The sequence below is a fragment of the Stegostoma tigrinum genome, chromosome 16 (genome assembly GCF_030684315.1).
Source record: "Stegostoma tigrinum isolate sSteTig4 chromosome 16, sSteTig4.hap1, whole genome shotgun sequence".
NCBI lineage: Eukaryota > Metazoa > Chordata > Chondrichthyes > Orectolobiformes > Stegostomatidae > Stegostoma > Stegostoma tigrinum.
Genome location: NC_081369.1, coordinates 16,340,044 through 16,366,473, shown reverse-complemented (window position 1 = coordinate 16,366,473; position 26,430 = coordinate 16,340,044). Strand labels below are relative to the sequence as shown.

The 26,430-nt window shown below is 41.4% G+C and overlaps 1 protein-coding gene across 3 annotated transcripts in view; it reads right to left on the bottom strand.

Annotated features, from left to right (window-relative positions):
- Positions 1-26,430, bottom strand: part of fhod1 (formin homology 2 domain containing 1) — a 297,281-nt gene that overhangs the window by 259,157 nt on the left and 11,694 nt on the right. For all 3 annotated transcript variants that reach the window (XM_048546635.2, XM_048546636.2, XM_048546637.2), the window contains exons 2-3: positions 17,830-17,936; positions 2,750-2,814 (exon numbers count right to left, since the gene is read on the bottom strand). In XM_048546635.2, the coding sequence (XP_048402592.1) occupies positions 2,750-2,814; positions 17,830-17,936 (172 nt within the window). The remainder of the gene's footprint in view (positions 1-2,749; positions 2,815-17,829; positions 17,937-26,430) is intronic.

The following is a 26,430-nucleotide window of genomic DNA, read 5'->3' as shown; positions in this document are numbered from 1 at the left end:
CACAGCTTTCCAGGTTCTAGGTCTTTTTTAACTAGCTCTAAGAGTCTAGATGAGCTCTTGTATCCTTGTTTGCCAAAGAACAAAGTTAACTTCTTCGTCAGGGTAAATTGCTCCTTTTGCCCACAAAAATAAAATGCACGCGTTCATCTTTTTGGCCTTGTTTGCTTCATACTTGAGACTTCATTATAGTCCCATTCTTTTGCTTTTAGTTATCTTTTGTGTTGACAAATCTCCTTTGCATTTGCCACATGGCATCTGCACCTTGGCTTCCTTCCTGATGGTACAATATCAGGGTCAAATGTTGTCAGGTTTCATGGACATCTTCTTATCTAAGAAAGATAAAATTGATGCAACTTCTTGGAAGTCATTTCAAAAGTTCTTCAAAACAGTTACATATTGTGCATGCATTTTAAAGAAATTATTGATGTTCCTTATGGTATTACTTCCAGGTCAAACTCTCTGCCTAAATATACAGTACGTTTTTTTAAAACAAATGTAGATTATTTGCTATGTCATGCCTACTAATAGTAGGGGAAAAAAGCATTCCTGGAAATTTGGTGAATTTCATTAGAAACATGGAAAAGAGTAGACCGCAATATGGTCTGCGAAAGATCAGAAAAAAGATATTCAGTTGTGTTTTCAGCCTGACTTGTAACGGAGTGACTTTACTACAACGTAATGGTTGCTGGATGACAATGCAGACAAGTTTTAACTCCAACACCCACCATGCCTCTATCCTCTTGCTGTGTGAGTCTGAGGTCCATGCATAGAAATAGTTTCCAGAACCAGAAGCCAATGCTTCCATGCACCAACCAGCATGTTCAGAGCCTCCAAGGACACAGTGGTTAAGTGCTGACTATCGACGCTCCTGCCTGAGAACTGATAACTGCATTGTTAGTCATGGCTCAGCTGGGAAAGCTGCAGCTGCTACGTGCAAGAGCGTAAGAGTGTGTGACAATAGCAACCTCTACCAAACTTTAATTATCAGTGCGCTCCTCCACAAAGGTCAGACTTGGACACCATTTGCTGGGCTCAGGAGTCAGCTTCATGGTATTATCACGAGATTAGTAATCTCGAAACCCAGGGAATGTTCTGGGATGTCGGGTTCAAACCCCACCGTGGTGAGTTAAGAGCAAGACCTACCTGTAGCATTTCCAGGCAGGATAAGGTCAGCAGCTCTGAAGGCCTGGCGTATGCTAATTGATACATTCATTTTCTAAATCAACAAAGTGTGCACTGGCTCAACCATATATGTGGGATGGCTGGCAGCTAAAGACTTTCTACATAGTGTACTGGGTCACAGCCTCTGAAAAGGACACGAGCAATCAAGATAGTGATAGCTTTAACCCTAACCCTATTGGCACTGGGCAAATGTCACTGAAATCCTCTGGAAATGGATGTTCTGAAGAGCAGTAGAAGAGAACAAAAAAAAATTACATCTGGACAAGAAATGGGCCCAGAGAAAAGCCAGGCTAGTGAATTGTGTACCTTCCCAGACCACAGGCCTGCTCTACAGCAAATGCAGCAAAGACCACCATGTCAGAAAGAGGAGCTACTCCAGGTAATGGTTAACACAGAGTTAATTAGCACTGTGCAAAGCATCATTTCACAACATGGAGTACTGCCAATGATGGAGTACTCAACACTCTTGTTTCAAAGTCAGAACACTGTCGGTTTAAGTGGCATTCTAGTGCACTGCTGAGGCAGCACTGCAGAGTTGAATATACCATCTTTTAGATGAGATGCTGAACCAAGACCCTGACTAACTTCTTCTGTGAAAATATCAAATACCCCTGGCTCTACTTTGAAGGAGAGCAAGGAAATTTTCCCTGTGTCCAGGCCAATATATACCCCTCGAAAAAATTACAGAAACAAATTAATTGGCCTCATCTCATTGCTGTTTGTGGGACTTTGCTACCTGCAAACTGGCTGCTACAATTTTTACAAATCAATAGCAACTACAGCTTAAAAGTACTTGGTTGGCTATAAAGCACATTAAGGTGTTCTCAAGTTGTGAACAAGGCAAAATAATTGTGTAAACCTTTCTTTTAAAATGCCACTGTATTGCTGTCACTAGTGCTTAGAATTGAAGAAAATAAATTTGAGAAACTGTCAGGGAAAATAAATAACATGCAAGTTAAACTGCTTTTCCTTTTCAGCATATCAAGTTGATGTACATTCAGGACATTATGTTTCATCCATGGCAACTGATAAATGGGGCCAGGGAGCAAGGCCCCAGCTGAGGTCTGGACACAGACAGCAGGAGCAACTAAAAACAAAAAGTCAATCTGGGCAAATGGAAAAACTCAACCATTATGTAAACAGCAATACATTACATGCCAAGATAACACAGTAATGCATAAAATTAGCCCTCAAAAGTAACATTGTCCCTGCCTTTGGCACTGTAACAAGATCTCTGAAGCATAATGATGCCAGTCATAATAATATCTAGCCATATTAGAACCAGCTGCTGAATAAGTCATAGATATCAACGTAACTCATTTTAATGGGTTGCTATATTGAAATGCACTATATTCATTCAAGCGTCACAATCGACAAGGTCCCCACAGTTCCACACAAACGCTTCACAAATATTCTTGGAAAGATGGAGAATCTAACTTGAAATATTATGACTTTTCCTTTAACCCAAATATGAAACAAAAACCATATCATGACAAATAAATTACATGGATGGATCATGTTTCCTAGGTAAGTTCCAACACCTGCAAAAGAGGAATATTCCACTCACCTATAATGGCATGAACTCTTACAGAGAGCTGGGTCCGAAGGATTATGGTAGGTCGTCTCCCTTTACTGTATGAAAAAGAGATGATTTGTTAGTTAATTGGAACTTCAATGTATTTTTCTGCTCCTTTTGTTTAGTGTATAGCCCTACAGTAAACTCCACTGTGCCAAAACATGCAACAGTTGAGCAGCAAATGCATGTTAATGTGACTGGAGAAAGTAAGAACCACTGATGGTGGAGTCAGAGATAACACAGTGTGGAGCTGGAGGAACACAGCAGGCCAGGCAGCATCAGAGGAACAGGAAAGTCATCGTTTTGGGTCAGGACCATTCTTCAGAGAAAAGGCGGCTCTGAAGAAGGGTACCAACCCAAAACGTCAACTATTCCACTCCTTTGGTGCTGCCTGGCCTGCTATGTTCCTCCAGCTCCACACTGTGCTATCTGTTAATGAATACTATTTATTATTGTAAATAGTACAATAATAAGGCTATTTATCACACCAGAAATGGTTACAAGTATCTTGCAGAGCACAATTTTTCAAACTGGAGTAATAAGGAGGCGACCTGACTGTACCTGAAAACACCAGAAACCCATAAGTCTAAGTATACACCTTTCTGTGCAACAATTCTTGCCAAAATCCAGTTGCTGTTAAAATGGTGTCAGCAAAGACAAGCCACAACAAATTACATTTCAAACTTTGCTCATCACGATTTCTAACAAAGCATTTTGAAAATTAGAGACAGAGTCACACAGCTGCACAGCATGGACATAGACCCTTTGGTCCAACTCATCCATGCCGACCAGATGTCCTAAATTAATCAAGTCCCATTTGCCAGCATTTGACCCATATCCCTCTAACTCTTCCCATTCATACAGCCACCAGTTGCCTTTTAAATGTTGTAATTGTACCAGCCTCCACCACTTCCTCTGGCAAATCATTTCATATACACACCACTGTCTGCATGAAAATTTTGCTGCTTAAGTCCCTTTTAAATCTTTCCCTTCATACCTTAAACCTATGCACTGTAGTTTTGGACACTCCCACTCTGGGGAAAAAGACCTCAGCTATTCACCCTATTCATACTCATGATTTTATAAACCTCAATGGTCACCTCTCAGCTTCTGACACTCCAGGGAAAATAGCCCCAGCCTATTCAGCCTTTCTGTATAGCTCAAACCCTCCAACCCTGGCAACATTCCTATAAATCTCTTCTGAACCATTTCAAGTTCCACACATCCTTCCTATAGCAGGGAGAACATAACTGCATGCAGTATTCCAATAGTGGTCTAAGCAATGTCGTGTACAGCCAAAATAAACATACCAAATGCTTTCTTCACTATCCTGCCTACCCACGCTCCACCTTCAAGATTAGGAATGTTTTATGGCTTGAAGTTCAATTTATATTTTGAATTTTGTGTGTTAAGAAGCTGGAGGCGGTGGGGGACACAGTTTAAGTTTCATTCGTAGAGCTGTTCTGGTGAGTTTGGTACCGGCAGGTTTCTTTCCCTGCATATTTAATGACATTTTACTATGAAAGTAAGGTCAGTTAAAACAAGAAGCTGTTATTTGTCCACAGGTTTTTAACCTCAAGGTGTTTTGCATACTCCACACTGTAACCGCAATGTTCCTTGAACATTAGACCGTGGTATTCTGGTGCAAAAGTGTATTGGTGGGGTTGGGGAGGGAGATGTGCAATGAGGAGAGGTCCAGTATTCATGAATAACCACAGAATTATCCACTACAGAAAGAGGCAGATGGTTAACATGGAAGAGATGCCCAAAGTCTACAACAGACACGTAAGTATTAAAAAGCAGTGGGGAAGGCGCATGGATGGGGTATTAAATGAGTATTTTGCATCTGTCTTTACGGGGGAAGCTGTATCACCCAGACCACAGTGAAACAGGAGGCAAGTCAGTCAGTCACCAGATGGGCTCAAAGTTGATGATGAGATATTGAATGGGTCAATAAAGTTGACATGACCCTGGGACTGGATGAGATAATATCCAGGGATTCTGATGAAAGTGCCAGTGGAAATTGTTGTGGGGGGGGGAGAGCAGACATTAACTTTTCAGTTTTGTTTGGAATAAGGGAGGTGTCAGAAAACTGAAGAATTACACACTTTACACTTTTGTTAATAAAGAAGGGTGTAAGGTTATGTTCAGTAAATATTAACCAGTCAGTGGTGGGAAAACCTCCAGAAACTGTCATTTGCAAAAGAATAAATAGTTAAGTGGATAAATTGGAGTTACCTGGGGATGAGATGATTTTCCTTAAGAAAGCCAATCATTAACTGACTTGCTGGAGTCTTTGAAGAAGTAAACAGAGAGTTGATAGACTTCCAAAAGACATTTGCTACAGTGCCATAAACAGACTTGTAAGCAAAGTCACAGCTCAAATAATAAAAGGGACAGCGAAGTGATACGAAACAGACAATAATGATCAACAAGTCTCACTCTGCAGGAAAGTTTGTAGTGGAGTTCTCCAGATTTTGAAATTAGGACCATGTTTTTCCTGGTATGTATTAATCATTTACTTCTTGGTATGCGAGGAGCAATTTCAACATTTGCAGATGACACAAAACTTGGAAGGCTTGTAAACTGTGATAATGACAGTGTCGAACTTCAAAAGGACATTGATAAGTTAGTGGAGTGGGAAGACAGATGGCTGATGAAACTCAGTGTGGACAAGTGCGAGGTTATACACTTTAGTGTAAAGAACATGAAAAGACAATATATTCTGAAGGTTTCATTAAAAGGGCCACAGAATACAAGAGCAAGGAGGTTATGCTGAATCAGTATAAGCCACTTGTCAGTTCCCAGATGAGGGAGTGCAGAAGAGAATTGTTCCAGGGATTAGATACCAGTTATGAGGAAAGATTAGAGCAGTTGCAACTGTTTTCCTTGGAAAAGAGAAGGCTAAGAGAAAGGTGTGTGTACAGAATAGACATGGAGAAACTATCCCCATTCATAAGAGAGTTGAAAATGAGAGGGCAAAAATTTAAACTAGTCTGCAAAAGAAACAAGGGTAATTTGGGAAAAATTCTTTTCCATGCAGTGAATAGTTAGGGCCTGGAAATGCATGGCATTGATGGGGGCAAGTTCAAGTGAGGCATTCATGAGAGCGTTGTTCCTCCTTAAATAATCACCCAATGTGCAGGACAATGGGGGTGAAGGCAGGAAAATGGCGCTAAGTTATGTTGCACATTTGGTGGGCCAGTGCAGACTCAAAATGGGACAAATGGCTTCCTTCTGCACTGCAATAATTCTGTGATTCAGTCTGTCATGAGAGTATTGAGGCACTGAAGGAACCATCCCCAACAACCAGACTTCCTGGTTCCCTTCCCATGGCTTTGTACTGGTACAAGGTATCTGTCCTTCTCACTTTGGGTTCCCAGGGAAATCTTTCTCCAGAATTTCTTCAAGTCAAGAGTCACACTCCCTGCCCATTTGCTTGGTTCAGAACTAACCTCATCCTGCACCAATGAAAGTTCTTAATTTCATATCAGACCTCCTCTTTGCACCTCCCCCCCACCCCGACCTTGACAGTCCTGTTCCTGACCACCAACTAATGGCTCCTGCTAAGTCTATATTAGCCAAAACACAGTCTTAAGGAAACCGAAGTCTACAAATGTTTGGAGAATGTGCGGAATCTGATCTAACGCTCACTGGCTAAGAACAAGGTGTAAAGAGCAGCCAATTCGATACAGTACTGCTGAACACTGCTGAAACCCATGGAAATATAACCCAATATGACTCAGCACGTACAGCAGGAAGGAACATTTCAAAATAATTACTTTGTAAAATTCCACACAGACCAAGCAACCTCAAAGATCAGTGTTGTGCCTTTTTCTGGCATATTCCTGTACAATTCCACAGAGTCAAAGTTGGTCTATTTAGTAACACTAGATGTCAGATCACATGCACAAATGAATAATCTCCATATGACTCGGGTGAAGTCACTTTAAGCAAGCCGCAGTTTTCAGACTTCCTTGTCAAACCCTGAAAAATGTGCTTGTACAGCATCATGTCTGGCAGCATTTTAAATCTCCTCTTTGTGGTCACATTGTATACTTTATCCAATGCTGAGATTATCAGTCTTTTTAACCAAGACACACAAAACTAACCTAGTCCAGCTTCAAAATATTTTGCTGCCCTGTTCTAAACTTGCAAACAAGCTTCAATAACTAACATTACCCATTCAGGTAAAATAATCCCTTATGTCATTTTCCAACATCTAGCAGTCAGCAATACAATTACGTTCACCACAGAGCTTCAAAGAAACTCAGCTTGATCTGTTTGAAGCACAAGTGCGAATCAGGGTACGAAGTAATATTTTCCATATCGGACCTCCAACCATTCTGCACTTTGAACCCCATACCCCTCTACAGAGAGATCTTGACCACATGTTGTTTCCATCATCATTCATTCAAGCTTAGCAACTGCAAGATGGTGTCTAACTTAACATGAGCAAACATGCAGAAACATCATTGTAATCCAGGCATCAATTTTGCTTTTGCTGCTAAATGCAAAATTGGTATATTTAGATAATTGCAACCTTTTTCACCTGGTGGTACCTGCCTAAAATCTACCTGCACTCTGAAAGTGAGCGGATTGGAGCTGTGCTACTAGTTTGGCCTGGATTCCTCGTGAAGCAAAACTCAACAGTCTGCCACACGAGGTGCAGTTCTGTTTGACGTTCCTGAGGAGGCAACGGGAAGATTAGTCTTCATCAATATTAGAAAAAGTTCCGGGTATTAGAATTGTTTTTTATTGGCTTCACACTGGTTGTGACTTTTTTCTAGATGGTACAAAGTAAAAAAGTGGTGCAAAAATAGAATTCTCCAATGAGCTGTCATGTGGTACCAAATCCAGCTATGAATATTGCCTACAGGGCTGGTGGTTATGCTAGAATGATATAACACACAAGTTAGGCCTCAGGTGGAGTACCACACATAGTTCTGGTCACTATATTATTGCCAGGATGTGAAAATCCACTGGAGTTAGAGGATATTTACAAGGATGTTGCCAAGAATGGAGAATTTTCAGAGTGAGCAAACTTTGGGAAGACTGATGTTGGTTTCTTGGTACTAGCAATTCAATCAGGATGTGTGTTAATTATGAGCATCCAAGATAGAACAAACAGGAGAACATCAATAGCTGACAGGTTTAAAGCAGTAGATTTAAATTACAGATCAGCAGCAATCGAAGAACATTAATGTTCAGACATGGTGACCTAGGGTCTGGAAAACACTGCCTCACAGAAGCATTAATCACATTAAAAAAAAACTTGGATACACTAACCTACAGGACTGCAGGCCAAGTGCTGGAAGGTGGAATTAGGTGATAGCCTAATTAAGTCCTTAACGGGTGAGTTATTTTCAGACCTTTAATTCAAATGCTGACAAGATTTCAATGGAACAAGAACTCCAAGTAATTTATTACTCTGAGTGACTGACCCATCAGGGGCCAGGAGAACCAAAGGACTGGAAAGAACTCAGTTGCTCATTTGGATCATTAGACACCAGCGATGGGTATGTTGGGACGGCTTCCAGCCACATATTGAATCCCTGACCACAACTGGGCCAGATTGAGAGAATTCAGTACTGGTTGTGTTTAAATGATGGTTGCCAAGTTACCATAGAATGTAAATTTATTTAAACCTGATGCAGTTTTGCACATCAGCATCTATTTTCAGTGTTAGCTGTTTCTTTTCTGTTTCCTTGATGTTTTTCCCAGCCCCAAATTGAACATTAAGGACTCTTTTAAACTGGCTGTTCTTCTACAGACTGGTGGAGTGTGCAAAATAATTCATTGTGTGGCATTGATTCCATAGCTTGGTGTTCTCTACTTATTTTCCGAGCTCATTTTCATGTCAAACATAAGAATGACATGGGCAGAGGAACTCCATCCAGCTGGTTCTGTTGGGGCACATTTTGCATCCATTATGTGGCCTATAGGTTCCTGTCTTCCTCTGCACTCCATGCAGAAATCCGAGGATTTTCAAATCCCACCTTCATGAAAGAAGGATTTTGAATCTCCATTAATGTCAATGCAAAACCAGATGGTGTCCATATTAATCTTGTATATCCCCAGCCACTAAAAAGAATGTCAGCTGAGATGCTTGTCACTTTTAACATCAAATCAAACTACTCCATTCTTTTAGGATGGAATATATGTAAATAACAGCTAGATTCATCTCATCCTGAGGGGTATCCTACTGTTACACATGTTGTACCAGCCATTTGCCCTTTACAGCAGAAATACTGACACACTGTGATTAGGCCACAATTTGGATGCAAACTGAGAATCCCAAACCCAACCCAAAGTTGGACCTTGAGCTGTATCTAAAGGTACCAAGATGGGGGTGGCGATGGCCTAGTGGTGTTATCACTGAACTATTACTCCAAAGACCCAGGTAAATGTCCTGGGAGCCAAGTTTGAATCCCACTATGGTAGATGGTGGAATTTGAATTCAATGAAAAAAAAAATCCATAGTCTAATGATGACCATGAATCTATTGTCGATTGTTGGAAAACCCATCTGGTTCATTAATCTCCTTTAGGGATGGAAACTGCCACCCTTACCTGGTGTGGTCTGCATGTGACTCCTGACACACAGCAATGTGGTTGCCTCATAACTGTCCTCTGGGCAATAAATGCTGGTCTAACCAGCAATGACCTTGTTCTGTGAATGAATAAACAAAAAAAAGGGGTGAGCCACCAGTACCTATCTACCCATCATGCCTGACTGGTGACATTAGCTGTGGGCCATATTGCCTATTAGGTGCCAGCTAGGTTACAGTTGGCAGAGGTAGGGAAAGGCAGGCAGTACTGATTCCAAGCTGGTGGTGCACGCAGAAAAATGGAAAACCATTCCTGCTCTTTCTGGGTCCAGTGATCTTTGGAATAATTTACCTAATCACCCATTCTTCCAGAGGCACAGATTACATCTACATTCTGAAAATTGGAAGAAATGTAAGAAAATATTATTTCCAAATTGGAAGTGAGAGTGAAACACACTCCATCATAACCACTCCTCCAGCAATGCTCAGACGGTAAGTGCAACATCTCGTGTTCTCCTGGGACTTATGGATAAGCAAATCTCAGATTCACACTCCAGCCTGAGCTGATCTCAGAGACCAACTTGCCCCCATAAGGAGAAAGGCAAAAAAAAGCCTTTCAATGTTCCCATTACTATCCAGAGACTCCAAACTGAAAACACTCACAAACATGGCAACTATAGCACAAGCCTTCCTTTGCCAAACCATCTCAAATATTCACACTGCAAAAGTTGACAGATGAAAATGATCCACTGAGTTCAGAAAACAGTTTCAAGTCAACTGCCTGGGTGCAAGCTGTAAAGTAAATTCAACCCCCTTTCCTTTCCAAAGACATGGAACGTGTTGGCATCACCCTCATGTGTATATCTTAGCCAGAACTCCAAGTTTCCACCCTGTCAGTGCAGCAAAACAGCTCTTATGAAGTCACTATTGACTTTCCAGGCGAAACCTTCCATCCTCACCTTCTTGACTTGTCTGCTGCTTTCGACACACTTTATCCATTGTGCTCCTATAATACCCCTCTACTCCCAACCAGTTGGTTTGGACCTCACTTCCCTGGATTCTTTCTTCTCCTATTGAATTGCAATGACTGACAATGGCTCCTCATCCTGCTCACCCAACAATCTCTCCTTACCTCCCAATGTCTCAGCAACACACTGCCCATGGTGGCACTGTCATCAGTTCCCTGATGCTGCCCAGCTCTATCTCACCACCACCCTTCTTGTTTGCTTCCACTGTCTCAAATTTGTCAGACTGTCTGGCTGATAATCAGGACTGAACGAGAAGAAATGTCCTCCAATTAAACATTGGTAAGATTGAAGCCATTATCTCAGCCTCTGTCAGAGCTTCACTCCCCAGCAACTGACTCCATCCCTCTCCCCACCAACTGTCTGAGGCTGATCCAGCCTCCAAGAGGTCACTAAGACCATTACCATGTGACATGGCCAACACACCCACAGCCTTGCACCCATCCCAGCTCATCGTTGCTGAAATCCTCTTCCATGCTTTTGTTACTCCTAGGTGCCATTATTCTAGAAAACTCCTGGCTGGTTTCCCACATTTTTACCTTCTATAATCTCGGGTGCATCCAACTCGGTTGCACATGTTCAATTTATATCCTGTGCTAAGTCCCATTACTCAGTGTCCCCACATTACACTGGATCCTGCTTAAAAATTCTCATCCTTGTCTTTCCATGCCCTGAACCTCCTCCAGTACAATAAACTGGAGATAATTCCAACCTCCTAGCTACCCCTGACCTTAACTGCCACATCACCACTGTTAGCTGGGCTGTTGGCTACCTAGGACCTAAACAACAGAGATCTGTCCTTACACCTCTCTATCCGTCTACCTCACTTTAAAATGCACAATAAAACTGGTGCAGACCTATAGCCACCTTTCCTCACATCTCCTTATGCCGTTCCATGTCAAATATTGTTCTGTATCACCCCTGTGGGATATTACATTACAAGTTGTTGCTGACACAGATAGGCAGATTTTCAACTTGTCATTTGAGCGTAAAATGCTTAAATTTGTTTCCAAACACTGAATGGAATTTCAAAACGCATCTCCCAAATGAGAATTAAGGAACGAAAGGATGAAAAATATATTGAGCATATTGAGTGATTGGATGAATGCAACCAAAATGAATTACTTTGCACATTCCACTAGTCTGCATCCTCTTTTATTACTCATAAATAGAGGCAGAAGAACAGACAGTTTAGGAGTGTCCTTTGTGTTTAATTTGGGGCTGGGAAGGACATCAAGGAAGCAGAAAAGAAACAACTAAACTGAAAATAGATGCTTATGTGCAAAACTGCATCAGGTTTAAATAAACTCACATTCTATGGTTACTTAGCAACCACCATTTAAATACAACCAGTCCTGAATTCTCTCTATCTGGCCCAGTTGTGGTCAGGGATTCAATGTGTGGCTGGAACTCATCCTAACATTCCTGCTTCTAATACCTAAAGTAGCCACAGTTTCATTAATTCTAAATTAGCTCCACAATCTCTTGCACTTAAAGCTATAATTTTCAATATAAGAAGTATTTCCATTGATGTTTGAAATAGATTTTGCCATGCAAATCAAGTCCCAATCTGTTTTCCAATCATTGTCCCACTTCCCCAAAGTTACTGGGGAATCGAAATGGGTAATAGTTCTCCACAAGCTTGTATTTAGATATTTGAATATTGCTCAACTAAATCCATGTCCAAAAAGAATTCACTGCCTAATTCCATTACACTGAGCTATTTAAAATGCAGGACAAGGATGCTTCTTTTGCATTCCTGCCCTTGTATCGATAGGAACTGTGCTCATGCAGAGCTTGTAAAGATGCCTTGCTGTTTCCAGCACCCAACAAGCCTTAAGCTGTACAGTGGGCAAGACAAATGAGTCAGCATAGCACAACATCCTATTATCTTCATGTATCAGCGTATCAGTTTTATAAATAGTAGTTCATAGAGATGTACAGCACAGAAACACACCCTTCAGCCCAACTTGTCCATGCTGACCAGACATCCAAATCTGATCTAGACCCATTTGCCAGCATTTGGCCTATATCCCTTTAAACCCATGGGTTTTCATGTACCCTTTTAAATGTTGTAATCGTACCAGCCTCCACCACTTCTTCCGGCAGCACTTTCTGTACACACATCATCTTTTGCATGCAAAAGTTGCCCCTCAGGTCCCTTTTCAATCTTTACCCTCTCACTTTAAACCTAAACACTCTAGTTTTGGACTCCTCTACCCTGGGAAAAAAGGGTATTCATGCCCATCATGATTTTATAAGGTCCCCTCTCAATCTCCGACACTCCAGTAATAAAGGCCCCAGCCTATGCAGCCTCTCTCTATAGCTCAAACCATCCTGTCAAGGCAACACCTTGCAAATCTCTTCTACACTCCTTCAAGTTTAACAACATCTTTCCTACAGCAGGGAGACCAGAACTGACCACTGTATTCCAGAGGTGACCTCCCCAACGTCCTGTACAGCTGCAACATGCTGTCCAACTCCTAAACTGCATGCACTGACCGATGAAGGCAAGTGTGCTAAATGCTTTCTTCACCCCCCTGTCTACCTACATCTCCACTTTCAAGTAAATATGTGCCAGCATCCCTAGGTCTCTTTGTTCGGCAACACTCCCCACAACTCTGCCATTAACTGCATAAATCCTGCCCTGGTTTGCCTTACCAAAGTGCAACATCTCACATTTACCTAAATTAAACTTCATCTGTCACTTCTCAGCCCATTGGCCCACCTGATCAAGATCCTGTTGATAACCTTCTTCCCTGTCCACTATGCCACCAATTTTGAGGTCACCAGCAAACTTCCCCACCATACCTCCTATCTTTCACATCCAAATCATTTATATAAATTGTTGCAAATCTGTCGAGGCAGTGAAATAGTCAAATTAGTGAAATGTTGGAGTAAGTTCAGGATGACATTCTCTTTCCCTAAAAATGGATATTTATGGGATTGCAATGTATTATAGGTGAAGGTGACCTGGCAATATCATAATTTAGATCTCCACAGACTAGGAAGACATTTCCATCCAAGTTGTCACTTTCACTTCCCAAAAGGTGGGTCAATGCTGTTGGAGAGCAATGGGACTTGCCTCAGAAAGTGGGGAGAAAAATGAAAGCAAATCAAAAAGGACCATGCCTTTACGATGCTTGGTCATAAATTCCAGCAGCCAGCTGCAACTGAGACTGAGGTTCTCTCCATTTCTGTCTCAGTCAGGGCAGGGCCAGGCTACAAGAAGACTAGAAGTGAAATCAGAAAAGTAAAAGGAAGAGAACCACAAACCTATGTAAAATCTGAACACACATTTGTTCGAAGATGGAGTATTGAAAATACAATATTGAAAAGAAACATTATAAATGAATCTCTGTAACGGGCAATAGATGAAGGTGAAAAGGTGTATGGAGTCTAGCTGACATATAACAGGTTGGTTCTAACATTACACATCTGAAAGGAGAAAGCTAGCTTTCGAACAATTAGGTTGCAACATTATTTGTTTACATCATTTTCATCATTCTGTCCAGTACATAAATGTTGGGATAAGATCAAATCAAAGCTTGGGACTGCTGAGATAAACCACTTTCAAGTCATTCCCATATGGTGGAATATTTTGTTGCCAGTGCAAATACACCATCCAATAACCCCACGCAATTTTTTAAAAAATTCAATTTGAAAGGAAAGCAGAAATGAGAGACCACTGCAGGAAGTTTGCCAGTGGGTGTACTCGAGCTGAGCTGGTAATTGACCAACCCTATAAATTTTGCTTTGTTTGTACATATTGTTAATGTTAGCAATTCTGACTCTACAGCTCCCTGATTAACATGACTTTACTCATTCTCATATCGGACAGGGAGATTTATCCATAAACTTGTTTAATCATCCCTCATTTACAGCTAGGTACAATGTTCTACCAAACACCATTTTGAGAGGAGCATCGCTGCAAAGATGAGAGCAGTTTAAGGATAAGGCAGATTGAGATACAGTTAGTACCTTCTTGCCAACAGGAACTGATATCTTAAATTAAATACCACTGATCTTCACGGTGTTCTACAGTGCCAGTGGAATTTAATGAGGGGGGGGGGGAACAGAAATGTGGGACGCAGGTTGGCAGTCAACTGACAGACTGAAATGAGCCCTTCCCCACAGCCGCAACATTCTGTAGGCTGGGCTGAATTGGAGAACGCTCAGCTTTCACCCATCATTGGCAGGATATGCCACCCTCTGCTAGCCAATCCATGCTAATGGGATACTGAAAGCAGCCTCAGGATAAAGGGGCCAATGTTTCCTGGACTCTGGTAAAGCAGGATATTGGGTGAGGAGAACGTGAACATCTGAAAAAGGGAAGTGGGTGAGGGATAACTCTAAGTTCAGGTGGTGAGAAAGGAAGGGGAGATGCTAACTTTCAGGGCTATGCCCCTAATACCGAAAGGACACCCCTGAAGATAGCACCGCAATTACTTTCCGAAATGATGGGGAGCACAGCTTAGTAAGAGGGAAGAACTGAAATAAATCTCTAGGAGTAAAGAAATGACGTTGGGGAATTAATGGGACTGAAGGCTGATAAATCCCCAGGGCTTGATAATCTAAATCCCAGATTACGTAAGGAAATGACCCCAGAAATAGTAGATGTAGAAATAATAGGAAAAGTGGTCATCTTCCAAGATTCTTTAGATTCTGGAACAGTTCCTACAAATCAGAGGGTACCCAATGTAACCCAACTATTTAAACAGGGAGTAGACAGAAAACAGGGAATTCCAGACCAGTGTTGTTGGTGGGGGGGGGTGGTGTGGAGAAAATGCTAGTGTCCATTATCAAGGACTTTACAGAAAAAAATGGTAGAATCAGACACAGTGAGCATGGCCTTACAGAAGGGAAATCATGCTTGACAAATCACTGGAATTCTTCGAACATGTAAGTTGTATAGCTGATGAGGTGGAGCCAGTGGATATGGTTTATTTGGAATTTCAGAAGCCTTTTGACGAAGTCCCACATAAGAAATTAACGTGTAAAATAAAACCATTGGGATGAGGGATAGTGTACTGAGATAAAAAATTGGTTAGCAGACCCGAAACAAAGTTTGGGACAAAATGGGTCTTTTTCTGAATGGCAGGCAGTGATTAGTAGAGTACTGCAGGGGCTAGTGCTAGGATGCCAGGTAATCACAAGATATGTCAATGATTTAGACATTGGAACTAAATGCAACATCTCAAATGTTGTGGATGACACAAAGTAGGGATGGGTGAACTGTGAGGAGGAAGCAAAGATGTTGCAGTATGATTTGGACAGGCTGAGTGAGTGGCAAATGAATGGCAGATTCAGTGTGCATAAATGTGAAGTTATCCCCACTTTGGTAACAAAAATAGGAAGGCAGATTATTACTTGAAGGGCTGTAAAATGTGATCAAGGAAATGTTTGAGGGGACCTGGGCGACCTCATGGACCAGTCACTGAAAGTGAGCGTGCAGGTGAAGCAGGCAAGCTCTATGCCCTATAGCAATCATACAGGGCATTGAAGAACAGAGTCAGAGACCAGCCCGGTATGGGAGATGAGTCGCAGCCAGAATGGTTGGGGAGCGTGAACAGGCAGTGTTCCGGCTGGAGCAGCAGCAGAGTGAGCACAGGCTGAGCCGAAAGCCAAGTCACAGCCATGGCCAGAGCCAGAACAGGAGTGAGCCTGGGCCGGGTTGGGGTGGGGGGAGCGGGGTGTCCTGGGCAGAGGCCAGTGTGTGGACGCAGTGCAGCCTTGCGTTCTGAAGACAGGGGCTTACTGATAAAGGGCTATAACTTGAGTACTTTAAAGATGCTTCTTAAATTCTCACTTTGAACTTTTTTAAACTCTGCATTCCCATTCTAATCTTCTTTTTTACCTTTTTCAATTCTCTGACAACACTTTAAGTATCTGTACCTAAGATGGTGCCAAGAGGCGACATTACAAACATTTCACTGCATTCACTCCAGTGCACATGATAATAAAGGCTGTTCTAAATTCACTGGGGAGGCCACACCTGGAATATTGTGTAAACTTTTGGTCTCCTTATCTGTGGAAGGATGTTCTTGCTATTGTGAGAGGGAAGAGAGAGTGAGTCAATTAGGATTACATTCACTAGAGTTTGGAAGGTAAAAGGTGGAGGGGCTCTCATTGAAATACATGAAACTGTAACAGGACTGGACACAGTAGATGCAGGGAAGCTGTTCCCAATGTTGGAGGAGTCTAGAACCAGGTATCATGGTTTAAGGTTAAGGGGTAAACCTTTCCAGACTGAAATGAGGAACACTTTTTTCACCCAGAGAATGGTAAGCCTGTGGAATTCACTACCACATAAAGTGCTTGAGACCAAAACATTCTGTTTTTTCCAAGGAGGTAGACTTAGCTCTTGTAGTTAAAGGGATCAAGGGATGTGGGGTGGGGGGGGTGTGTATTTAGCTAAATAATCAGCACTGATCATATTGAATGGGAGAGCAGGTTTGAGGGGGTTGAATGGCCTACTCTTGCTCCTATCTTCTTTACTTCTTTCTGCCCTGTCGAGACCTTTTTTCAAAAAAAACAGGCTGCCCACTCACGGCCACCTTATTATGGCTTGGGCTGGATAATGCTGAGCTGGTTATAAGCTCAGTTTGACCCTTAATTACTTATTTATTCAGGGAAGGCAGGCAGCCTGCCAATTTTAATACCCACACACACTCCCCATGTTATGGGCCAGCTCAGAGGTGGATTGGCAAGGTGGAGACTGGGCATCCTCTCTAATTTCAGGCTTTCTTGCTGAAAACCAGCCCAGCGTGGGGCATGAAGAGTCCAGCTCAAAGTGACCAACAGCATTCCAATGTTCTCTCACTCTGAGGAAACTTAACTTTGTACAAGTGTGCTAATCAAACCAACTGAAACTGTTATACATCCTTCACATATGACAGCAGGTAAACTAACAGAAATTAGCTCTAGGCTTGTCAAAAAAAAAACAAAATTATTGAAGTCGACAAGCCTCAAAAGATTATCATGCAGCTTGTTAGTCCCATGTCAGCTGTAAAATCCTGTTATTGCTTTATGACTAGTACCATTCCTTAGTTAAAAAAATGCACAGCTTATTATTTTTGCCGTTACATGTGAGAACTTCACCTTATCGCTGTTAGATTTCCATGTGCTGAGGTGAGATGTTTCAAAAAAGTTCATTAATGCAGGATGACCAGGGAACAGCTGGTCATTACAAGGAAATGACTCAAACTACATGGAGCTTAACCTCGAAGGAAGCTAAAATCTGCCACCGCTAGCACTTTGCAAGCAGAATCTTAACAGGTACGTCAATATAACACCAAACCTATTTGTAAAGTGCCTGAAGAATTATTGTCAGACAATTAGACCGGTGAAAAATCGGAGTCTCATTTTTAATGTCGGATTTCTAATGTGTGATTAATTATCAAGCAGAGCTGCAGATTTGCTGATAATTCTTCATATGTTGGGTCTTATTAGCTTATTTTCCATTTCCATGTTCAGCACACAAATTTCTCCCTTACCCAACTTCTTCATAGAATCCTTCCAGGTCATCCTTCTGCTCATCCAGTGACAACTCCAGATCCAAATAATTCCCATTCGGAGCTATCTGTAGCACACAGTCTTCCAACTGGACGGACAGGGGAAATATAAAAATAAATTATTCTACTTTTGCAACCTGAAAGGAGAAAAAAAACAGTAACACCTTTCCTGAACTCAGGCCATCTCAAAGTGCTTTATAGCCAAAAATGAAGGTCAGAAATCACATGACATCAGGTTATAGTCCAACAGGTTTATTTGAAATCACAAGCTTTAGGAACACTCCTCCTTCATCAGGTGAAGTCACTATGCCTGATGAAGGAGCAGCGCTCCGAAAGCTTGTGATTTCAAGTAAACCTGTTGGGCTATGACCTGGTGTTGTGTGACTTCTGGCTTTGTCCACCCCAGTCCAACCCTGGCACCTCCACAACACTGAAGTTATGTTGGAGAAAATGTGGCAGCTGAGGTCCACACAGTAAGTCCCTAAAGTCAGCACTGTGATAATGGATCATCTGTAAATGCTAACGGCAGGATAAATGTCAGCCAAGACACAGAGAAGAATACACTTGCTCTTCTTCAAATTGTGTTATGGAACTTTTACCCAGATTTGAGGTGCGTATAGGGCCAGTGTTTGACATTTCATCAGAAGTACAGCCTCAATATTCCCTCAATACTGAATTGAAATGTCAACCTAAAGTACTGTACTCGTCATACAGCCAAAAAGCACAGAAACAGGCCCTTCAGTCCAACTTATCCACGCTGACCAAGTTTCCCCAAACTAAACTGTTCCCACTTGCCTGCGTTTGGCCCACATCTCTCTAACCTTTCCTATTCATGTACCTGAACAATTGTCTTTTAAATGTTGTAACTGTACCTGCATCTACCACTTCCACCGGCTGTTCATTCCACACACGAACCACCCTCTGTGTGAAAAAGTTGCCCAACTCCTGGAATGGAATTCAAACTCACAGCTTTCTGTGACAGCACGACCAAGGCTGGCTGAGAAGCCTTTATTCCCTAAAAGTATCTTGTCCCACATTATCACAGTATCAAAAATCTCAGAACACAAGAGCTTCCTAATTAATTTGCTGTTACATTTTAACGGTAAACTATTTGACACAATAGGTTTTGCAACATCATGGAATAATTCCATGGAGCTTATAGCACTTTGGAAGTGAAACAGAGGGCCCTAAATAGAACATGATCGTGGACTACTGAAAGACCTCATTCAAAAATAGTCTAGCAGCGGGCAGATCCGAAAGCCAGTAATATGTTAATTGCTACATTTTCCTTTCTCTATAATAAAATTAGTTGCCTTCAAATTAACAAAATATAAAAAACTATTTACAGCCAGAAGAGAGGGCAGAGCTTCACATATGATGAACAGCTTTCATTCTAAATTATTCAGCAAAGATAAAGATGTATGACTAGCTCTGGAGCTGTACTGGGTCCCATTCAAATAAGTGTATTCACCACAATGGAGCCAGCTCCATTTGAGAAAATATGGAAATATATGACTTAAGCCTGTCTGTGCACAAACCATGACTCAGCAGTTACAAAGAGGCAGCTCTCCAATTAGGAATGAACACCCAGCCAAGCTCCTCGCTGATCCTTCAGGGAATAGCAATTTGACAATGTACGCTAAAGGTTTTAAAAATTTGCAAACAGGTTGAAGAGAAGGCTAAAAGAAGGTCCTGGGATGTTCCACGGAGTGTCATGGATCCCATCACAGCAAGGATGAAGGAGGGAGGGTACAGGAGATGTGACAGAAAAAGAGAGAGCGAGAGAGAGAAGCCAGAAAACACAAAGTTCAGTAAAGCACTGACAGGGCTAGAGATAAAAACAATGACCAAAAGTCAAGCAACAGCCAAGAAAAACAGCTACATGGCAATTGCTGATAAATTTCATGGCCTTTGTCCACTTATTGTGTTTGCTCAATGCCATCTCTGACTTCATCCAGAAATGTTGCTGCTTCTCCAGAATATGGAATTCTGCTACCTGCTAATGGATAGGGCATTTCCGGAATATCTGTCCCTTCCCACCTAGCCCACCCCCACCACCACCACCCCCACCCCCAAACCCCCACAGCAGAATTCCACCATCCAAAGAGGAGTCTCTGGGAACAGCTGGGCTCAGCGCTGATGAGGGAGGAAGATGGCGTTTTGAACTAGTTTTGACAGGGCTGGTGATAGCAGGTAAGGATGAGGCTAGTGTGAATCGATGGAGGACGGAGAAAAATGTCAGTCTAATTTTGTGGAGGTGAGGATTCAGAAGAGAGGCTTCTGAACTGACAGAGAGGTGTGCCCGAATGCCTTACAACATCATATAACATTTATTGAGAAATGTGTAAATTACTGGTCGTCTAAGCAAAACATTACCTTTTTTATTACCACCAAAAGGCAGTATTATTACAGCATTTTATCCAAGTTCACAGTAATTAGGTTGGTTCATCTCTGTGAATTCAGCTCTTTATCTTTACTCATACCACATGACAGCAACAGCAACCATGGGAGCATCAGTCACTAAAAAGTTCTTTTTTTTAAAAAGATCATGTTGCACAAGGAAGTTAAAATTCTGAAATCGCCTGGATCCCAGTATCAATTCTGGCAACTGGAGAAGAGAACAGAGCCCAAATGTCAGAGTCCATTTTTAAATGACACAAACTGTGAGTAACTAACATTTGACATTGCATCAGTAACCAGTTATTCAGATGGAAGGTGCAATTCCCTTCCTTGATAATGTACAGATGAGTAATGAATACCATTAGCACCACCGCTTTGGTCAGGTCTTGGGTGCACTGTCATCTATAGCTACACCACAACAAAAACAGAGGTCACAGTGCTTACTCTGCCATTCAACTGCATTGTAGCTGTTATTGTCTCATATCCAGAGGTACTGACCTTTAATCCATAACCCTTAAACACCTTAAGCTAACAAAGCATTATCAATCAATAGTCCGATGATTTAGCACTCATGGCAATTTGGGGGTATAGAATTCCAAATATTCGCAGCCCTTTATGTAGAAAAAGTGCTCCCTTGATTTCACTCCTGAACAGTGCTAGCTCTAATTCTACAATGGGTAGACTTGGAGTTTCCCAAAGTCCCAGAAAAATGTTGGAAGCACTGAGCTAAAAAATATAGTTGTGCTGCAAACTGTGCATTTGGTCTGAAGATTAAAGAGAGTTGTGGCGAAGAGTGAACAATCAACATTTCTAACTAGGTGCAAGCCTAATATGATTCATGTTGCCACTGTGAAGTGTGCAGAGCAGGTAACTGATGTTCCAAGATTAACATAGACAGCGCTTTTAAAGAGGGAACCTTGGGTCCAGAAACATCCCTGTGGTTTGTCATGAGGAATGTGAGTAGGCACTTGCACTTGGATTGAAAAGGTCAAATTCATCCAGAATTAAACAAGGCTGGACAGATTTCCTGGTTTGGACTGGAGGAAGATTTTTCAGGAAAAGAAAACCTCAAGTCAGATCAACAGTTCAAGGGTTGCAAGCTGCCAGACTAAGAACAGAAAAGAGGAGGAATAAACCTGTGGGAACTAAGATTCACTTTTCAACTAAGTTTGGGAAATCCAAATATAAATGTACATGTACATAAATATGCATATTATATACATTATTAGCCAATTCAGGGTGTGTGTTATCAGAGCTTTACATACAAGTCAAAAATTGCTTTAAGTCAACTGTTGTTATGGCCAAAACTAATAATATGGGACAATTGGATGTGAGCAATAAATGCACTATGATGCACAATCAAGTATAAAGAATTGGAGGCGTTTAAAAAAGAAATTTGAGAGTTTACGTAAGTTTTCATGTCTGTTACCAGATAAATATAAAATATACCATTGATGCATTCTAAAATATTGCAGAAATTTGCATTCTGCAGAGATACGGACAGTCACTGCTCTGGGCACAAAGAGGATCGCATTACAATACATGCCTTTGACAGAGAGAGAGAGATAGAGAGATACAATGAGTTTATTTGTTATTCTATTAATATCTAATTTAAGTGAACCCTTTTAAAAAGTGCACGCTGAGTCTCCTTCTGGTGTTTTCCATTTTAAAGTAAACAGTAAGTTTATATCATCTAAAGATAGCAGATAAGAGTTGTATTTCAATAGAACAGGAAGATCCTGAGTTCTGATTCTAAGTCTGTGCAGAGTGGACCAATCTCATTTAGTTAGCAGTTCTCACTGTCCTTGAACTGGGGAGAGGGAGATGTGGGAGTGAAGTCAAGACATATTCCTCTCTCTGATGAAGGGTCTAGGCCCAAAACGTCAGCTTTTGTGTTCCTGAGATGCTGCTTGGCCTGCTGTGTTCATCCAGCTTCACACTTTGTTATCTTGGATTCTCCAGCATCTGCAGTTCCCATTATTTCCTCTCTCCTGATTGCTGTCCTGCACCCCTAACTGAACTTGTGCCTGCCTAGAACGCCAGTAAAAAGTAACACTGGCCCCTGCTGCTGAATACCCAGTCATTGAGAGGCTACCAACCCTCACACATTTAAAAACATGAACAACAAGTAGGTGAGACAGCGAAATCAAGAGCTAGAGTAGGATGCGGCTTGAGAACTCCTTGAGAAGGGGTGAACAGGCAAGACAAGCTCAACATTGCCTCTGGGCGTACAATGGTTTAACATGTATTTACCTGCACATGCTTCTGTTGCGCTATGTGCATAAACTGAAGGGATGCAAAGAGTGTTAAATCCCAACATACTGCACATTTTTTTTTAGATTCCAACCCAATTATTATTCTCATTGCCAAATAAACATATACAAAACACAAGCGATTTCATTTCTACCTAACACGTTCAAACATCTAAAGATTGGTTTATATTCAATTGTTACCCAAATTACCATGAATAACTAGATTAATGTATGCTGGATAAATATTCTACAAGATCTTTGTAGGATAGTAGGTCAGCACAACATTGTGGGCCAAAGGGCCTGTACTGTGCTGTACTGTTCTATGTTCTTAAGAGAGAGATTACTTTGAAATAGTAATGTGGTACCATCAGGAGATTTCAATGCCCACATTTGACTTGATATCACAAGAGTCAATGTTCAGGATTCCCAGATCAACTCATTTGCGAGTGAAGCCAGCTATGCCACCACTTCTGCTGGGCCTCTCTCCTGCCAATGGAAACTATACTCAGGGAAAGTGAGACTTTGTCAGGTGTGATTCTGAGAAGATGGCTATGTCAGACTGTTTCTAGACCAGTCTGTAAGACAGCTCTCCCGATTGTGGCACTATCCCCCAGATGTTAGCAAGGAAAACTTTGTAGGGTCAACAGGGTCATCTTTGCTATTGTCATTTCTGGTGCCTCAGTGAATGCCAGATGGTCGGACTCATTTTACTCCTTCTTTGAGACTTTTTAGTAGTTTTACACAACAGAGTGGATCGCTGGGCAATTCAGGAGGGTCACATTGCTGTGAGCCAGGAGTCACATGTACGCTACAGCAGATAATAATGGCAGATTACCTTCCCTAGAAGACATTAGTGAAAAGCGCTTTTATGACAATTGCCAAATGGTTTTATGATCATCATTAGGCTTTTAATTCCAGATTTTATTGAGCTCAAACTCCACACTCATGGTGGGATTCAAGCCCAGGTCCAGAATATTATCTGGGTCTGTGGATTACTACCTGTGATAATACCATGGCTATAACACCATGCACCTGACCCCCACCACCAACCCCCCCCGCCGCCCCAGCCCCATACCCCTTCTCAGAACCCAACACTAAGCTACAAGAGAACCCTCCACATCCCAGTGGTGAGGAAAAGGGAAACACACCTTATACAGAGTAAGTTATATAGTGTTACTTATTACCGTGGCCTTATATGAATATATTTCAACTCCAATCACCATGATAACCAACTGCAAAAGCTATAACATGAACCATCAGGCCAGGTTTCATTCTAGGATCAGATTTGTCCAGTAGTACTGGGATCATAACAAAGAACTTATAGAAACCCCAATTATACCTCAAACCTCATTCATTTGGAGTGAAGCATTGAGGGAAACCCCAGGAATGTGGACGATGGTACACAAAAGCAAATTCTTGCTTTGAATGCATTTGAAAAGCACAAGGAAACTACATAATAGCAATATCTTTGCTTGAGTACTCCTTTCAAAAAGTGGAGTGGATTGGGCCCAATTCACCCTTAGATGGAACAGTTGAGCTTTCAAACATTTTTCTGCTCCTAAGCATTCCCCAAGGATTGCCTCCGCTGGGAAATAAGAGAAATAGGATGCTCACTTCCAGGAAAACTCTTCTCAAAACATCAACTGCTGTACAAGAGTCCAGGGAACGGACAATACATCTGCAAAAAATTAGGAGTTCTCTGCAAAAAGAGCTGTCACAGACTAATAGTGAGATTTAGCTGCACCAACTGTTACAGTTACAACCTTCATTGTGTAAAACACTTTCTTCAAATCAATTAAACCAAGAAAGCGAGACCAAGTACAATTTCAAGTGGATTCTCAGGGGAGCCATACTCTAGCGCAAAGCCATTTTCACATGCTTGTTACTGAACTTTAGCAGCAAGCTTTCACTAAGCCTCATTCAAGTGGGTGTTCGTTCGGCATGCTTATCAGAAGCACACACCTATATGTTCAACAATTCAACTGCAGCCCCGCAACTACCTATAAAACGTTAAATATTTCATTAGAAATCCCATCAAATGTTGAGACAACAGCTGACTGAATTAGAAGCTTGCACTTATTGCAAAGAATCTGGATTCCCACGTTTGATATTCTCTAGAGAGAGAGATATAGATAGAGACAGCAGTGATTCAAATATCGCTACCATGTGTTTTAAAACCAGGATGGAAAAATTACATGAAACAACAGTTGCCAGATTTGATGCAAATGATTCCTTACAAAAAAAATTACCTAAATGCTTTGTACCTCCTTATTTGGGTTTAGTCTGCTGTTTGATGATTTGATAAATCCCACTTTGTTGTGCCATTTACATTGTTATGCCAAAGTTTAAAGCTAAACCCTCAAAGACTTTTGTTATTTGTCTATCTCAGTCTTTATTCCTGCCATGTAGGATCTGACGCAGTGTCTGAATAAATGATTCTAAACTAATCATAGTACTTCCAGCATGTAATGTCACACCTATATGAGCACATCACGTATTCAGCACATACATTAGCAGTTCCGGTTTGCCGTTGGCAACATCACAAATTCCAAAAAGCTGACAAACAAGGAAAGTCTATTTTTGTGGTTTTGTTTTCAAAAAGTAGGTGACTCGTGTGGTTTTTAACCCTTTGTTGTATGGTATGTACCAGCTCCTTTTTTACTTCCAATGCTTTCTAGTTTCAATCTTGATACAGAAGCATTACACAATTGACGCAATAATTAACTAACAATACTAATGTAAAAAGTTAAAACTTCAAAATTCTTCCTAAATCAAAATGAAGCAACACTGAAATTTGTACAGAGTTAAAGAGGCATTTAGCACACTTGCCTTCATTGCTCAGACTTTTGCTTCTAGGGAGAGTCACTCAACCTAAAACGTTAAACTTTGATTTCTCTCCATAGGTGCTGCTAGGTCTGCCAAACTTTTCCAGCAATTTCTGTTTCTGTCTTTGAGCATAGCAGTCGGGAAATCATGTTGAAGTTGTACAGGACATTGGCGAGGACACTTCTGGAGCGTTGTGTGCTGTTCTGGTTACCCTGTTATAGGAAGGAAAATATTAAAGTGGAGTGGGTCCAGAAAAGATTGACAAGGATATTGTCAGGAAGGGAGGGTTTGAGATATAAAAATGTACTGGGAAGACTGGGACCTTTTTCACTGGATCCCAAGAGGTTGAGGAGTGATGATCTTATGAGGTTTATAAAATCATGAGGGAATTAGATGAGGTGAATGACAAATGTCTTTTCCCTAGGGTGGGCGAGTTGAAAACGAGAGGGCATATTTTTAAAGGTGAGAGGAGAAAGATTTAAAAAGGACATGAGGGGAAACTTTTTTTTGACAGACAGTGGTTCGTGTGTGGAACGAACTGCTGGAGAAAGTAGTGGATGTTTAAAAGACAGTCGGATAAGTTCATGAACAGGAAAGGTTTAGAGGGAAATGGTCCGAGCGCAAGCAATTGGGACTACTTTAGTTTGGGAACATGGTCAACATGGATTGGTTGGACCAAAGGGTCTGTTTCCACACTGTAAGACTCTATGACTCTAAGCTGTCAAATACTACAGGAAGTTTGATACTTTCTAACAGGTTTTTTTGGTGTATTACCACAGCGTTTACACTGATTAAACCATTGTTAATGATATCCCTAATTAGATTTACTTTCAACCCAACCACATTGTACAACCACATATGAATTACACACTGGTAGCAGCAATCTCACAGAGATCTACAAACAGCAGCAATGCTCTGCTGAAAATTTAGCTACTGTGAAATAACTTCGATGTTTGTTGCCATTGTATCCTGTGAAAATGTGGTACTGCAGGTTATTCCAGAATATGCTAGTGACAACTGATTATTCAAGGCACAATTCATTTTATTTTGATGTGAGAATCAACGGATAAAGCCTTCAGCATTTGAAAGTTAACTTTAACAAGAA